Source organism: Meriones unguiculatus, chromosome 1 (assembly GCF_030254825.1).
Source record: "Meriones unguiculatus strain TT.TT164.6M chromosome 1, Bangor_MerUng_6.1, whole genome shotgun sequence".
NCBI lineage: Eukaryota > Metazoa > Chordata > Mammalia > Rodentia > Muridae > Meriones > Meriones unguiculatus.
Window position 1 is genome coordinate 178,923,684 of NC_083349.1, and position 15,870 is coordinate 178,939,553.

Consider the following 15,870-nt stretch of genomic DNA (forward strand, 5'->3'; position numbering starts at 1 on the left):
AGGGTAGATGTCTGTGTGATTCCCAGGAAGAAGCAGACTCTTATCCCAAGAAGAGAGAGTTAGTCCTGGGTCATCACTACTTTCATTCAAAAGCCAATGGGAGCCACTGACTTCTCTATGCCATGCTGGCCCTCCCCTGGACAGACATGCCCATCACATTTAAAGCCAAACTGGAAGTTCTTTGATCCCCAGACAACTGAGTTTTCTGGGTGGTTCTAGACTTCAGACAGATGTTAGTCATTCAGTCTCATAGATAAGACAAAGATGTCTCAACTTGGAGGAATGAATGACAAAGCTACCCTCCCTCCCCTCTAGTGAGATGAATACTGGTTTGGAAAGGAGGTGTGTGTGTGTGGGGGGGGGGTTTCAGGCTAGACCCCGCACTGCTCACCAGCAGGAGAAGCAGACCCTGCTCTTTCCCTCTCAACCCCTTTGTGCTGGCTGGTTTTAGGCTAACTTGACACAGCTAGAGTTATCGGAAAGGAGGGGACCTCAATTGAGAAAATGCCACCGTAAGATCCACCTTCAGGCATTTTCTTAATTAGTGATTGGTGAGAGCAGGCCCAGACCACTATGGGTGGAGCCATCCCTGGGCTGGCAGAGCAAGCCATGGGAAGCACGGCAGTAAGCAGCACCCCTCCATGGCCTCTGCGTCAGCTCCTGCCTCCAAGTTCCTGCCCTGTTTGAGTTTCTGTCTTGACTTTCTTCAGTGATGTATAGTAACATGGAAGTATAAACCAAATAAGCCCTTTCCTCCCCAATTTGCCCTTTGGTCATGATATTTTGTCACAGTAGTAAAAAGCCCTGATTAAGACACCCAGCAAGCACTCTGGCTCCAGACAGAGCTTTCTGTCTTCGATTGGATCGATCTTCCTCTGGTCCTTCAAGACTGCCCTTCATGATTTAGACATCTGCCGTGATGGCACCACTTTCTGGTGTCCTCTGTCTATGGTTTTCCATGGTGGGCAGCCCTTGATCTTCCCACTAGCATCTATGAGTAGAAAGTCACTAGGAAAGTCCAAACTTCAGCCTGTCATGTTCTGGGTAAGGGACCTTGGGGAACCTCAGCTAACATTCTTTCTCATCAGCAGCCTCAGTTTCCCCACCGGCAAAGTGGGGAAATGACACCCACTCCCACTGCCAATGATCCAGAATGTGGTCACAGCTCATTGATGGACCCCAGTTCCACTGTTAGCCATAGCAGCAGGAATCCCTGTCCTTGAAGAAAAGCTCCGTGGTGGGCAGGGACTCCACAGCCCAGCATGGGTTGCCTAGTGGAGGTCACAGACAAGGGTCGTGGGACTGCCAACTAGGGCAGAATAAGATGGGAGCCCATGCAGAACAAAATGGGGGACACACAGAAGCAAAGCTGGCTGGAAGGAAGGGGCTGTGAGCAGGTGCTCCCCTCCCAGGAAGACCTACACACACCCGAGAGACGTGCAAATAGATGGGAAAGCATGCCGAGAGCAGAGCTGAGGTCAGCCTTTCCAGAACATCGGGTCCTAAACCTGCCTTCGTGAAGAAGAAGGAGTGGTAACCAAACATGCAGGTAGCTCACGGCAGAGCCGAGACGAGAACTTGATGACGTCACGCAGTGTAAGCTTCATTCCTGCTTCTAAGCAAGTTAGTTTTTCACTCTCAGCCTCAATTCCTCCTTGGAGAAAATGGGGCTGATCATATCTAGGTTTATTGTAAGTGTTAAATGAGATGATATTCATAACAATTTTATGCATGGCTGGAGGGCAGGAGGGGATGCGCCCCATGGGCTTTTCCTTCCTTCCTCCTGAAACCTTGTTTTTTTGTTGTGTTTTGTTGGTTTTCTGAGACAGGGTTTCTCCGTGTCTCTGTAGCCCTGGCTGTCCTGGAACTTGCTCAGTAGGCCAGGCTACAGAACTCAGAGATGTGCCTGTCTCTGCCTCCTGAGTGCTGGGATCAAAGGTGCGCGCCACCATGCCTGGCTTGCCCGAGGGCGTTTAACACATGGATAAAGTTGTATTTTATCCAGCTGCTTAGTTAAGAAGAGAAAATGAGAGGCCGAGGCACAGAGCCTGCCTGAAGTAGGTCAAGCTGTTACATGAGTTTCAGACCAGTCTAGTTGCCTCAAAAACAAACAAACAGATAGACGGACAGTTGGCTTGGTAAAGTGCTTGCCACAAAAGCCTTGGGACCTGACTTCAATCCCTGGAACCTCTGTAATAAACATTGTGGCATGCCCTTGTAATCCCAGGGCTGGAGGAGATGTGGAGACAGGAGGATTCTAAGGACTTGCTGGCTAGCTGGTCTAGCTGATTAAGAAGAACAGTGAGAGATCCTACCGGAAACAGGTGGCTAGTCCTTTGGCTCCACGTGCACGCATTTGCAGATGGTGTGCACACATGACTGGGGCTATAGTTCCGGGGTAGAGCTTAGGATGCCTGAGACCCTCAGCTCAATCCCCAATACCGCAAATAAATAAAACAGAGTGTAGGAAAAGGAGCAACAGGTAGGAGGTAATAGGAATTAACCAAAAGCCAGTTGCTGCTGCTGGAGGAGGTAGGCTTCAGTGCTATAGGAAAAGAGTATAGGGGGGCATGGAGACAGGGGTTCCAGAGTCTTCCTTGGTTGCCAGCAAAAAAGGAAATCTGATGACCCAAGCATTTTGTTCTTAGCTGGACAGGGGTGAGGAGTGGCTGTGGGGATGGGAGGGGGGGCGTGGATTGCCCTGCAGGTCTGAGAAAACTTTCCAAGGATTCTCCACCAACTCAGAGTGGACAGGACAGCTCTCCTTTCCCAGCTCCTGGCCCTAATGCCCTAGGGGTTTCACTCATTACTGTGGGCACTCTCCAGGACACAGGTTTTCTAGGTCATCATTGCTTATAGTTCCTTTAAAACCCAGAGACAAACCACCCATTAACTCATGCTGCTGGGGAGGTGAATGTGTCTTTTAAAAATTCAAAAGAAACTATTAAACTAAGTTGGTAACCTATTGTAACTGGTAATAACCTTTCCTCAGCTTAAAAAAAAAAAAAGTCAGAATGACTTTCCAGGAAGTTTGGTTACTTTAATTAGCTACTTTTTTTCTTTCTTGCCATTAATTTAGAATCACCTAAGCATTAATCCTACCACTGAACAAAGCCCTGAAGGGGAAAACAAAAGGACAAGAAAACTCCATAGAGGTTGGAGACACCACTATCTCCCAAGAGTAGAGGACCCACACAAAATCTTTTCTTCATTTGTAAGCAGAGCAAAACCAAATTCTGGAGCTGATGCGCTTGATCAGGTGAAGGTGAAGAGCACCCCAGGCACCTGTGACCCGAGAGCCCCTACCAGTACGACCCAGACTTACAGAATCACAGTGGCTGAGTACCCTTACTCTTCTAGAGGAATGAGGTTTGATTCCCAGCAACCACGTCACAGGTTACATACAACCATTACAACAACTCCAGCTCCAGGGGATTTGACACCTTCTTCTGACCTCCACAGGCACCAGGCCTTTTTTTTGTTTGTTTGTTTATTTTGTTTTGTTTTGTTTTTCGAGAGAGGGTTTCTCTGTGTAGCCTTGGCTGTCCTGGACTCTCTTTGTAAACCAGGCTGACCTCAAACTCACAGAAACCTGTCTGCCTCTGCCTCCCCGAGTGCTGGGATTACAGGTGTTCGCCACCACATCTGGCTGGTCACCAGGCACTTTTAATTGCACCTGTTGTGGGGCAAAATGACAGTGGTAGCTGTTTGGTGACACACGCCTTTATTCCCAGCACTCAGTAGACAGAGGCAGTAGGGTGGAGCTCTGTGAATTCAAGGTCAGCCTGGTCTACATATCAAACTATGGACTAGCCAGAGTTATGTAGTGAGGCCTTGTCTCAAACAAATAAACAAAACAAAACCAAGACAGTGGTGATGGGCTTTAGGTGTCTCCGCTTGTTGTCAGCCTACCCTCTAAGACAGCATTCATTTTCTTTTGTCACTTTGTAAAAAGGATAAATGATCAAATCAGGTAACTTGTAAGTGGTTCTGTTTGTAGGCACGTGGAGGGAGAGGCAGGAACTCAGAGTGTAGCCCAGGCTGCCCCGGAACTGGGCTTGAACTCTCCAACTGTCAATGCTCTTGTCTCAGCCTGAGTGTCGGTTACAGGAAAGTAGCATCCTTCCTGGCTCATTTGCCAGCTTTTATCCCAGGTCTGTTTGATTTGAAACCATGCCCTTCAAAGGTCTATCTACTGAAGAGGCAAAGAGTCAGGTGATGTGCGCGGCATGTCAGGATGGATTCTGGCAGTCCTGGTTCATCCCTGCTTCTCTCTCCCTTAATCCTCTTAGCTCACAGCTTCCACAGTCCTCCACAGGAGGTTAGAATTTGCCCAGGCAACCCAGAACACATTGGACTTCTTGGCCTCCTCCTATGGTTGAAGCTCCACCTTCCTACGGTCATTATCAGGGGTTCAGGGTGGCTCATTCTGACTCCTCACATGATCTACAACTTGGTCAGGATAACTCACAACAAAGGCTAGGTTCCCGCAATAAAAATGGTCATTTCCATGTGGACACTGCGAAACTATGTCCTGGCCAAAGGGCCTTGGGGGACGGAGATGGTTCCAGGAAAGGAACAGTGTCTCTAGAACAGTATCACAGCTCTGGACTCCATTTTTCTCTAGGGAAGAGCATCATGAGTAGAGGCAAGCCCGCCAGCACTCCTCAGCTGAGCGCATTTCAGCTCCTCGAGATTGAAAGATATTAACGATTACCCTTCTCCACCAACCTTAGTCATGTGTATGCCACCAGCAAACTGACCAAAGGCAGGCTTGATGACACAGGCCTGTAATCCCAGCTGAGGCTGAGACAAGAGAAGGATTGTAAATCGGAGGCCAGCCTTGGCTACAGAGCAAGTTCAAAGACAACTTAGCAAGACAGACGCTATGTCAAAACAAATAAATAAAAATAATAGTAAAAATAAATAAATAAATTTTTTTAAAGGGATAGGAATGTAGCCCAGTGGTAGAGTGCGTGGTTACGATAAACAAGTACCTAGGTTCAATCACCAGTGTAGTGGGGTGAACAACACTTCACCATGAAAAGTGGGTGCAACTACTCCACACTGTTTACTCCAGCTGTTCTATACAAAGGAGAATATGAAGACTGCAGCTCTACATGCGTTGCTATCCAAACAAGTAGACCCTGCTTTGATGTTAAACTGAAGAGCAGAAAAATCTGTAGCAAGTGCATTCTGAAGACAAGCCCTTCCCCATCGGCCCCCTCAACTTTCATGTCTCTCTTTTAGCTTCCAGAACTAGAATGTTCCACAACTGTTGAAAAAGATTTTCCTTTTAGAGGATATTAGATTTGCTCCCCCTTCTCACTTCTGTCTCCAGATGAAACACTAATTGGGGCCTTGTTGGGAGGCTATTAAAGTTATCTTCTAGTTATCTTTCTTCAAGTTCTTTTTAATTAGAGAGCATTTTCAAACGGAGGCTTGGCTATGATGACAACAAGAGAGAAGAAAGAAATATCTCAATTCTTTCCTTTCTCCTTTCTTTTCTTTACAAGGCAAAGTCACGTCAAAGGAACCAATCCTTTCCTCTCTGAGCTTAATACCAGCCACACACACCAATCAGAAAGTTAATACTTGTACTCAGGCCTGTCTGCTGAGTTCCTTAAGAAAGACTTTTAAGAACCTTGGATGAAGCGGGGCAGTGGTGCCACATGCCTTTAATCCCAGCACTCAAGAGGCAGAGGCAGGCAGATTGCTGAATTCACGGCCAGCCTGGTCTATAGAGTGAGACCTAGAACAGCCAATGCTATATAGGAAAACTCTGTTTCAGGAAAAAAAAAAAAAAAAAAAAACAAAGCCAAGAAAAACCTTGGATGGAAGCTGGGCTTGGTGGTGGCTCATACCTGTAATTCCAGCATTTCAGAGGCAGAGGCACAGGCACAGGCAGGTGAATCTCTGAGTTCAAGGCCAGCCTGGTTTACAAATCCAGTTTTAGGACAGCCAGGGCTACACAGAGAAACCCTGTCTTAAAGAAAAACAGAGCCTGGAGGGGAAGATGCCAGTCTGCATCTACCAAAAAACAAGTCCTCTCAGGAGCTGTCAATACAGTCTGTTGCTTCCATGTTAGCACAGATATCAAAGCATGAACCACAACAGCGATGGCTCAGTGGATAAAGGTGCTTGCTGTGCAAGACACGGGACCTGAGCTCCATCCCCAGAACCACAGAAAGGGAGAAGAAACTCTACAAAGTTGTCCTCTGACCTCCACTCATACATACATATAAACACACCATAATAGTAAGAGCAATAATAATAATAATAATAATAATAATAATAATAATAAAAGTCTCTTTAAAAATTGGTCCAGGAGGCTGAGGCATTGCATAGTGAGTTTTAGCAAATCCTTGACTCAAAATAAAAGTGAAGAGTAGGAGTGTGGGACTGGAGATTTGACTCAGAGGTAAAGAGCATTGGCTGCTTTTCCAGAGGTCCTGAATTCAATTCCCAGCAACCACATGGTGGCTCACAACCATCTGTAATGAGATCTGGTGCCCTCTTCTGGCACACAGGTGTACATTCAGGCAGAACATTGTATACATAACAAATAAATAAATCTTTGAGAAAAAAAAAAAGTAGGGTTATGGCTCAGTGCTAAGGCATTTTCCTGTCCCGGCAAGGCTCTTTAATTCCTATCACACATGCATGTCACCAGACACGGTGGGTGAACACTGGCCCCTGGCCTAGCATGTGCAAAGCCTTGGACTGGATGTCCAGCACTGCAGGAGTGACTCTCTCCTCACTAACTTTTTGTCCTCACTAACTTTTTGTCCTTTGTTCCTAAGAATCTGGCTCCTTCCTGGTTCCAGAGATTTATCCTGTCAAGGTCAATATTTATTATTCCAAGGCTTTAGAGCCATGCCTCCTCGATATCTCCATAGGAGTCCCTCGGGGCCTAAGATCCAGCTTTTACCTTAGCAAGAAGAGACACCACGTTGCTGGACAATTTCCCCTAAGCACTAACGCCCAGAAGAGAACATCTTACCTGACTCCACCTGGCTGAACGTGCTGCGGGCATCCGTGGAATCCGCCACATCCCCACTCATCTTGATATCTGCAGGGGAACCACGACTGATTTTAATAACAGGTCACCATTTTTCTTGCTGTGACATACGTGGCTTTAACTAAACAGCAAAGATGAATATGTAATTACAACAGGCATCAGACTTTCAAATTCCTGGTTCCCGCACACACAGCCATTAGAATATTCATAAGCCTGGAGGCACAGATCCCCTCCTTTCCCTCATCTCCCCACAGTGGCTCGGGGTCTCTCACCTTCTGCATCATTCATGGCCACCGTCCATTTCCCAGACATAGTGGATAAAACTGAACAAGGATAAGGACTAGAAGCAGCGTGGGGGCCCTGCCCATCCCCACCCTTAATTTCTTTTGTAATTTAAGAAATGTGTCTTCTTAAAGTTTCATGGATGGTGGCACACAGGTCTTTAATCCCAGCACTCAGGAGGCAGAGGTAGGCAGATCTCTGAATTACAGCCTGGTCTACAGGACAGCCAGGACTACACAGAGACACACTGTCTCAAAAAACTAAAAAAGTTTCGTAGAAATCCAGGTATAGTAGCACAGGCCTATAAGCCCAGGAAGACCACAGCTTGAGGCCAGCTTTGAACTTAAAGAGGAAGACTTTGAATTTGAGGCCAGCCTGGTCTACAGAGTGAGTTTCAGCATAGCTATGGTTATTCAGAGAAACCCTGCCTTGAAAAAGAAGGAAAGAAAGAAAGAAAGAAAGAAAGAAAGAAAGAAAGAAAGAAAGAAAGAAAGAAAGGAAGGAAGGAAGGAAGGAAGGAAGGGAAAGAAAAGAAGCCTTTGTTTCAAAAAATAATAAAATAGCCAGGCGGCAGTAGTGCACACCTGTAATCCCAGAACTCAGAAAGGCAGAGGCAGGTGGATCTTTGTGAGTTGGAGAACAGCCTGATCTACAAAGTGAGTCCAAGACAGCCAAGGCTACACAGAGAGACCCTGTCTCAGAAAAAAACAATAATAATAATAATAATAATAATGATATTATAAGTACAAATCAAGCAGCATTTGTTCCCTCCCCTCTACTTAACAAGGCTACCCTAGAAGATAAGCACACTTTAACTGAAGTTTGCATTTGCCCTTCTTTCCTTTCCGTTCCCAATTCTGCGGTATGTCTGGTTCTCAAAGGTCAGTGCACTGCCCAGGGAATCAAACCATACCTCCTTCCCACCCCTCTCAGAGATCTTGTCCAAGTTGCTTGGTGGAAGGAGGTGCTCAGCTGAGAAAGCAGACCTGCACAGGGTCACATGTCAGCCCCCACGCGCTGCTTCCTTTCTGTCCTTCCTACTCTGTGCCATCACAGTAAATTAAACATTTACCCATAACAGAAAGCTGCCACTACCTAAGAGGCCCTAAACCTCTACCCTAGTCAGTTGTGGGAAAGAAAGAGGCATTTTCAAACTCACTCTCTCTCTCAGCTCCTCTCCTTATTGAACCATCGAAATCCTGATGTTTAAGACAGAGAATATTTTATTCAAATTGTGTGGGAACCGCACCCCCTCCCCAATTCCACCCTCTTCTCCGGGGCAGCACTTTGACTCTTTCAAACCAGATAAAGTCTTGGTGAGTTCATTTGCATATGAGGCTCCACAGCCAATCCCAGCTAAGGAGGCGACCTTAATTTGCATCGGGTAATCAGGCAGTTGGCAGTGTAGACGTCGGAGGTCTGGAGATGATCAGGATGAGGAAAAAGGGTGGACCTCTGCTCCAGGAAAAGAGGAGAGAAAGTGCCGCCCCTTTATTCTTGGAAAGGCACTAAAGTGTGTAGCTCTGAAATATATTTGCAGCTCCGTAACGAAGTGAGTGTGGTGCCAGGCAAAGCAGTGATACAGACACCAGCAAGTGTGCCAGTAGTAGGAGTCCCTGTGGTTCTGAGGACTGCTCAGAGAAGGAAGACACCAGGTATATTGTGAGAGCTCAGTAGGGTCTTCCTAGACAGCCAAGTTGCGCTCTGTGTTTGTGGGAGTCTCAGGAGAGAGCTTCTACTGCTCTGCATTTGGGAGGCCTTCCTTGAGCCAGCCTCAGCCCTTCCTGCAGCGCCTGCTAATTTTCCAGATAGTTAGCCTTGACTGCATATATGCATGCACTTACAGAATTAGTTGGGGCCTCTGCCACTGTTCATTTGCTGCTGCTGGAACAGTGAGCTTCACTTTGGGCCAGCTTGGAGCTGGGTAATAATGCCTAACATCTACCTGAATCCCACGCTTCAACGCAGCGATTTCTCTGTAGTGTAGAGAAAAAGCTCCAAACCAGAGCCTGCTGGGAAGACAGCAGAAATTCTCCGTGTGTGTGTTGGCTTTGACCCTGCTTAAGCAGGGGCAGAATTGAGGACTTCAGAGCATGGGTTTGGGCAGCAGACAAACCAGAGTGTAAAGCCAGGGCCATCACTAAATAGCCAGGAGACCCTAACTACAAATGACCATGTGAATTTTCTCACTCAGAACCAGAGATGATGAACAAACCTCCCAGGGGCATGGACAAGATGAAGTGAAATGGTGAATGGAAACAAAGCGGGTGTCTACTCAATGGCTTAGACATGAGTTCCCGTCCTCTCTTGCATCCTAGTCATGTCCCCTCCTTAGCCTTTCCTGTCTCCCAAGGATAGCTATGGCTTTCAGTCTTGCATCTCTGTAAGTCACGGAGAAAGCCATTAGAAATCTTCAGATTCCTCCTTCAGAGGAAAACTGCTCATGGGAAGAGAAAAAGCTTGAGGGACAGTGAAGCCACAATGTCAATCAGAGTTCCCAGGTCAACTTATTTCAAATGCTGGACATTTAGACCTGTAACTTGTGTGTGTGTGTGTGTGTGTGTGTGTTTGGAAACTAAGAATACAAGTATGATCTTATTTCTGCTACCACTGAGACATACCCCAGGCCTCTCCAGTTTTGAGGCAGGGTCTCAATAAGTTGCCCAGGCTAGCCTTATACTTACTCTAGCTTATGCAGGACTTGAACTTGTGATCTTCATGTTTTAGCCTCCCCGGAGTATCTGGGAATACATGCCATGAGGACTGACTTAAACAGGTGGCTTTTTGTGCTTACTCTGTTGCCCGTCACTCCAGCTTTCCCCTAACACCCATTCCCTCCATCACTCTACACCCAGAAGTCTTCTCGCTTGTCCTTTAAATAAACTTAAAAGCTTAGTCTTAATGGTGTCTGAAAGTTATTTCTAGAGACATCCAAGGTCCCTCCTGCTGCCATGACCTGGTGACAGCCTGTCTCTTCAGGCAGGGAGTGGAGATTCCTGAGGGATAGGGTGAGATAACCTGGAAGCCTTCTCCTTCAGTCCCCAGCATGCTCCAATGCTAAGAACCTGTTCTTGTTGGGTAGGAGGCTGATGCTGATGGGTGGGAGGGACCCTTGGGTCTCGGCCTAAAAATGGGCCAACACCGAAACTCCCTGAGACGCTGGCAATAACCCTTCACCCATTGGACAGCACTGCCGGGGGTGAGGGAGAGAGTTGTGGGGTGGGGCCGGCTCGGCTCTGTTCTTATCTCTGTCTGAGTCGTCTCTCTGCCACCCTCCCTTCCCTGAGGAGGCTCAGCTGCTCACTGTAAGCGCCCAGATACCTCATGTAGACCGCAATCTGCCCCATCTAGCTCTGTCATAGAGTGAAATTGTCCTGGCCTTCCTGTGGCCTGGTGGGAAGTTGTTCCCCAATAAACACCCGGAAATACAGGCACCCCAAAGTCTCTGCTGTCTCCAGGCAGCAGGCCGAGTGTCCTCCAGAGTCCAAACAGGGGCAAACAGGAGCCTCACCCCTCTCCCCTGTTGTCACTATTCCCTCCTAGGAAGGAACTAGACGTGCATCTCAGTTCTTTCCTCAAATGCTTTCTTTGGCGGGTCCCTCTACAGGGGGCACGCTCTCTGGGACCCTCCATTGCCACTTCTGAGCCAGCCAGGGCTCCAACGCCTCAATTGCAGACTCTTCTTCTCCCTTCTTCTGACAGGCCTTTTGACCCAGATAGCATTCCTGAGTTCCGACCGGCACAAGTCTGCTACACTAACCTCCCTCCCTGAGCTGACAGTGAAAAACACAGAAAGACCCCAGGGCAGACACTGGTACCCTCTGGCTGACTTTGAGCTACTTTTCTCTCTTCTCCCTCTCTAACTGACTGGCTCCTGTCTATCCCTTCAGGCCCAAGGGCAGGAAGCCCCTCTCTATCTGAGAACTCCCGAGCGACTTGCTCCAGATCCAGGCTCCACGGTGAAAGGTGTCCTGTGAGAACACAGAGCTGAGGCTGTGGCAAACCTGAGTCAGAGCCGACTCAAGGGCTCACACAGCTACGGAGCCCTCTGAAGGGCTCCTACCACTCTCCTTCTGCACGGGTACTACCCCAGGAAATGAAGGAGGCGTCACCCCTAAAGGCCTGGGGTCGGGAATTCCAGGGGACTTGGAAGCAGCAGAATATGGGATTACTACTGCGGGACTACACCAGGTTTCTAAAATAAAGGGAAGCCTAGGCTGAGGGAGCAGTGCTGGGAGCGTATAATGAAAGAAGGGGGCCTCTTCCTCCATACACCCATCGAAAGGCCCCTCAAAAACCCAGCACATCAGCTTATGCCTGCAATCCAAGAACTGGGGAAGCTGAGGCAGAAGGATTAATTTGAGTTTGATATAAACCTGAGCTACACAGCAAGACTGCATCTCAAATGACAATGAAGATCTTGAACTGAGAAAGCAAGGGCAGCACAGAAAGTTGCAAACCCAGAAACCTTTGGGTATGTCGATGAATGGTGAGCGCGCACACACTACAGCAGGGCCAAGACATGGAGGAAGACCAATAACGCTAGGGGGCGGGCGGTGCTGTCGAAAGAATGTAGCAGGGAGAGCTTCACGACCATTGGAAAGGTAAACCAGGCGATGCACACAAAGGCAGATGAACCCCCATCCTGAGGAACCACCCACTTTGGGTTCAGCACACTGCCCACAGCACTGTAGGCGGAGCTGTACAGACCTTTGAGAAGCAACTGATAGGGGCTTGCATGGGTGGAAGGGTTTGGCCTTTCCTTCCCAACCTCTCTCCTCTCTTGCTCTCTACCAGATCCTTCCAGTTCCTAGGCTGCTACCCTGCCAGGAGCCAGCTCTCCCACCTCCTCCCACTTCCCCGGGCAGAAGCCTGCAGTACTCGGGGAGGTGGAAACCCCCCAGAAGTCCCTGAGCTTGGCTGGTTCTAGAGAACTCCGATTTCTACCTTTGGAGGAGACACATTTCCACTTGAACACTGGCCTTCCTGATAGGAAAGGAGGGCTGAAATGCCTTCCCAGAGGACCTGTCCCCTGGGGTAGTTTCAGTTCCACAGTAGTGCTTTGGATCTGAAAACTTTCCTCAGACACTGGATTACACCCAGTTGGATGGTTCCTTCAGCCTCACCTAATCCTTCCTGGCAAATCCCGGGCACCAGCCATTGAGTGCCAACATCTCTCCACCAGTAACCCTTGCACCCAGTCCTGCTGGGAAACAGCTTCAGTGGAACTAAGCATCATGGCCTCCTTGGGCCCCCACTGATGCCAGTTTCCGGGAGTGGTGGGAGACAGGAAGCTCTAGCCTGTTTTGTTCTTAGGTGGGTCAGAAGATCTGCTTTCCTCCTCTTCACCCTCTTCTTCCTCCTCCTCCTCCTTCTCTCTACCTCTAAACGTTTCTAGAGCAATTAACATAATCTCTGCAGCAACCTTGAAGTCCTAAAGAAAAATTACTGGGTCCTTGCACTGTGAGGGGTAAGGTACGAGGGCTTCAAGTAGCCAATTTAGGTATAACTTTCTCACTTTGATTCTGTTACTTGTCCCAACACCTCTGGCATCTCATCAGAACATGAGCCCTTCCCACCTCAATCCATCACCAAGCCCACCCCTTTAGCTCAATAGCACCCTCAGCCCAGCTGTAGACGGAAGGATCAGAGAGTGAATGGTGGGGCTGGTTCTCACCACCTCTCATTTGTCCCCAGAGGAAACTGACTCCTTGCCTTCCCATCTCCTGGGTTCATCAGGAAAGGAGGTCATGGGATATCAGACTCAGATGTCCCTGTCGCCAATCCCCTCTGGGATGCAGGCCCATTATGCACTGAGTCCATAGCACTGGATGACCCATGGATAATGAGTGGACACACCTCCAACACGTGCCTGACACGTGTAGTCCGAGACTCATCAGGTTCCTCGGGGAACTGGTCCCACCAATTCTCCCAACACACATGGGAGACTGCGCGCACGCACACACACACACATGCTTGCACAAGTCCTAATCAATGAACGACCCCGTGGCATGGCATCTGCCCCAGGTGCGCCTTCGGATCTGCTCCACCCTACCCACTTCCCCTAGGCACCCCCCTCCCCATGCCCACTTTGCCTGCGTTTCACACAGGTGCCCAGACACCAAACGCGCAGCATGTGGGTACACGTATGCACTCCCAGGTCCACACCCTAGCTGAGTGAGTGAACCACCCAGCTCCTGCAACCTCCTGGGACTCCAGCACTTCAGTACACCCAAGTCCCACGCACTGTCTTAACTCCCCAGATCTGGGGCTTCAGGAACTTCATACTCCTATTCATTGTTCTCCAAGGTTTCATATCCCAAAGTTGCCCCTTTAACCCCCCTCTCAACATCTACCTAGCTACGTTGGCCCGGAAGGACCCGCTATCCGCATCGCCCTCTCCTGGCCATCCGGGAGTTATCCCCTCTCCTCCCCCCGCCCCCGCGAGGTGCAACGGTGTCCCGGTCCTTGGTCCCTTCCCAAGAGCAGTGACACCTGTCGGAGCTCACTCCCTCCGCCCCTCACCTGTGTGCATGGGCTCCAGATTCACCATCCTGCCCCAGGCGGGGCCAAAGCCAGCGCCCCCCCAGGTCCCTCGCGGCTGCCCCAGCCTGGCCCCCGGGGAAGCCAGGGTCTCCTTCCACCCGCCCTCTGTCGCCGCAGCTGCCGCCACTCCGGGAGCGGCTGCCACCTCGGTCGCGCACTCCGCTGCTCCGGCCCCGGCAGCACTCCGCCGCCGACAGGCTCAGCACACTCCCCAGGTGAGCACGCGGCACGGGGCGGGGGCCTCGGCCACGCCCCCTGGCGAGGCCCCCGCGCTTGGCCCGGGGCCCATGCAAAACAGGGGATTTGCATGTGTGGAGCTAGGGGCTGGGAGAGGGGTGTCGAGGTGCTGCCGGGGCGGGTCCCGACCCTGAGGAACACCTGTCTGTCGAGACCCCGCCTAGCAGTCCCTCCCCAGCACGCCCTCGGCGGCTCGGAGTCCGGGGGCAGCTTGCCCTTCTGGGGAACCCCGGGCTTCTGCCTGGTTGTGCTCAAGAAAAGTTAAGCAGGGCAGCGCAGGACCCGGGAGGGTTTGGAAAAGGCAGTTGGGGGTGCTGCGAACAGTCTTGACTTCCAACGGTTTACCACCCCGTTTTAAGCCTGGGTTAATAGCAGGCGTCTATCAGGGCTAAGCAGGTGACCAAACCGGGCTGGTGCCCGTGCCTTGCCCTCGTCAGTGTAGGACCTGGACTGCAGCCGCTTCTCCTTACTGTTTCCAGACCAACAGGGCTGCCCCTTCCCTACTGTTGCCCACCGTCACCTCCGATCTCAAAGTTATGACAGAGAAGGGTGTGGAGAATGTCCACCAGTGCCAGCCGTTTTGGCGAAGGTCACCTTCCAGGGACTGGAGTGACTTATCCAAAACCTGGAGGAGCCTGGGCTCCTCCCATTCCAGGGCGCCCCTGCAGGAGTAGAAGACTCCTTATGCTCTCCAGCTGCCACTGAGTGACTCCGTGGCCCAGCCAGCTCAGGAGTACAGAGCCTCACTTTCTATTTCTTTTCTAGAGAGATTCCCATTAGCCTCCCATCACCCTGGTCCCAAGCCATTTCCCAGGATGGCTTTGGGCTTTTCTGCCTTTAAAAAAATAAAATAAAATAAAATAAAAAATTCTTTCCTCCTGAACATCTCATTCACAATACCCCAGGTTTACTGCGCTCTTACTCTGGGCTGGACACGGAGTTGGAAAACTTGAAAGACATCTTTAATGTCATCATTATTGTTGTTGCTGATATTTTGAAGTGCTGCCCAGCTCTGCACCGTATTCCCAGCCTGTTCCTGTTTTAAGGTAGAGTCCCCTTATGTAGTTTAGGCCTTGACGTCCTATTCTCCCAAACTTCGAGCAAACCTGTAAACAGTAGCACCGTTTCTATTTCTCTGATGGGAACACTGAGGCTGTGTGCCGAGCAACACAGCTCCTCCCCCAAAACAACAAACAAACAAACAAACAACCAAGAACAGAATTCTGTGCTCTGTGGCACTGCTCTGTCCGCTCTTTCCTTTTGAAGCTGGAAGTGTCTGGGACTGGGGAAGTGGAGATGCCCTCCACTCTATTTTCAACCCCAGCACTGGGAATTGAACATTGAGCATCATGCATGCAAGGTGCCAGATGTGATTAGAGCTTTTGCAGCCTAGGTAGAGGGTTTTGTGGCCTCTTCTTAGTTCACCTCTTAGTTTTTGTTTTTTACTTTACTGGATGTTTTGTTCTGTTGCCTTCAGGTCCTGGAACAATGTTGGGCACACCAGACATCAGAAGGTTTAAGTGCCAAGTGGAGGAGTGGGGAGGGCATAAGTGAGTCCTCAGGGCTGGGCAAAGTGCCTGTCTCAGTCATACCCACCTGCCCCTCTTGGCAAGAAGGAAGGGACTTTCTTTTTGTTTCTTCTGATCTCAGAAAGAGATTAGGCTAAGGCTTTTGGAGGTTCAAGTGATCCTGGAAGTCCCACTCAGGACATTCTCAGCCTGTCCCTTCCTTCCCTTGTTGGGCTCCTTCCCTGTGCTCAGTGTCTAATCTAAAGCTGTACTCAT

At 49.7% G+C, this 15,870-nt stretch overlaps 1 protein-coding gene across 1 annotated transcript in view; it reads right to left on the reverse strand.

Moving 5' to 3' along the window:
* Pou2f3 (POU class 2 homeobox 3) overlaps positions 1-14,042 on the reverse strand; it is an 84,590-nt gene extending 70,548 nt beyond the window's left edge. Inside the window, exons 1-2 of the mRNA XM_021636910.1 lie at positions 13,829-14,042; positions 7,004-7,072 (exon numbers count right to left, since the gene is read on the reverse strand). Coding sequence (XP_021492585.1) covers positions 7,004-7,072; positions 13,829-13,856 — 97 coding nt within the window. The 5' untranslated portion in view covers positions 13,857-14,042. The remainder of the gene's footprint in view (positions 1-7,003; positions 7,073-13,828) is intronic.
* Between the last annotated feature and the right edge of the window lie 1,828 nt (positions 14,043-15,870).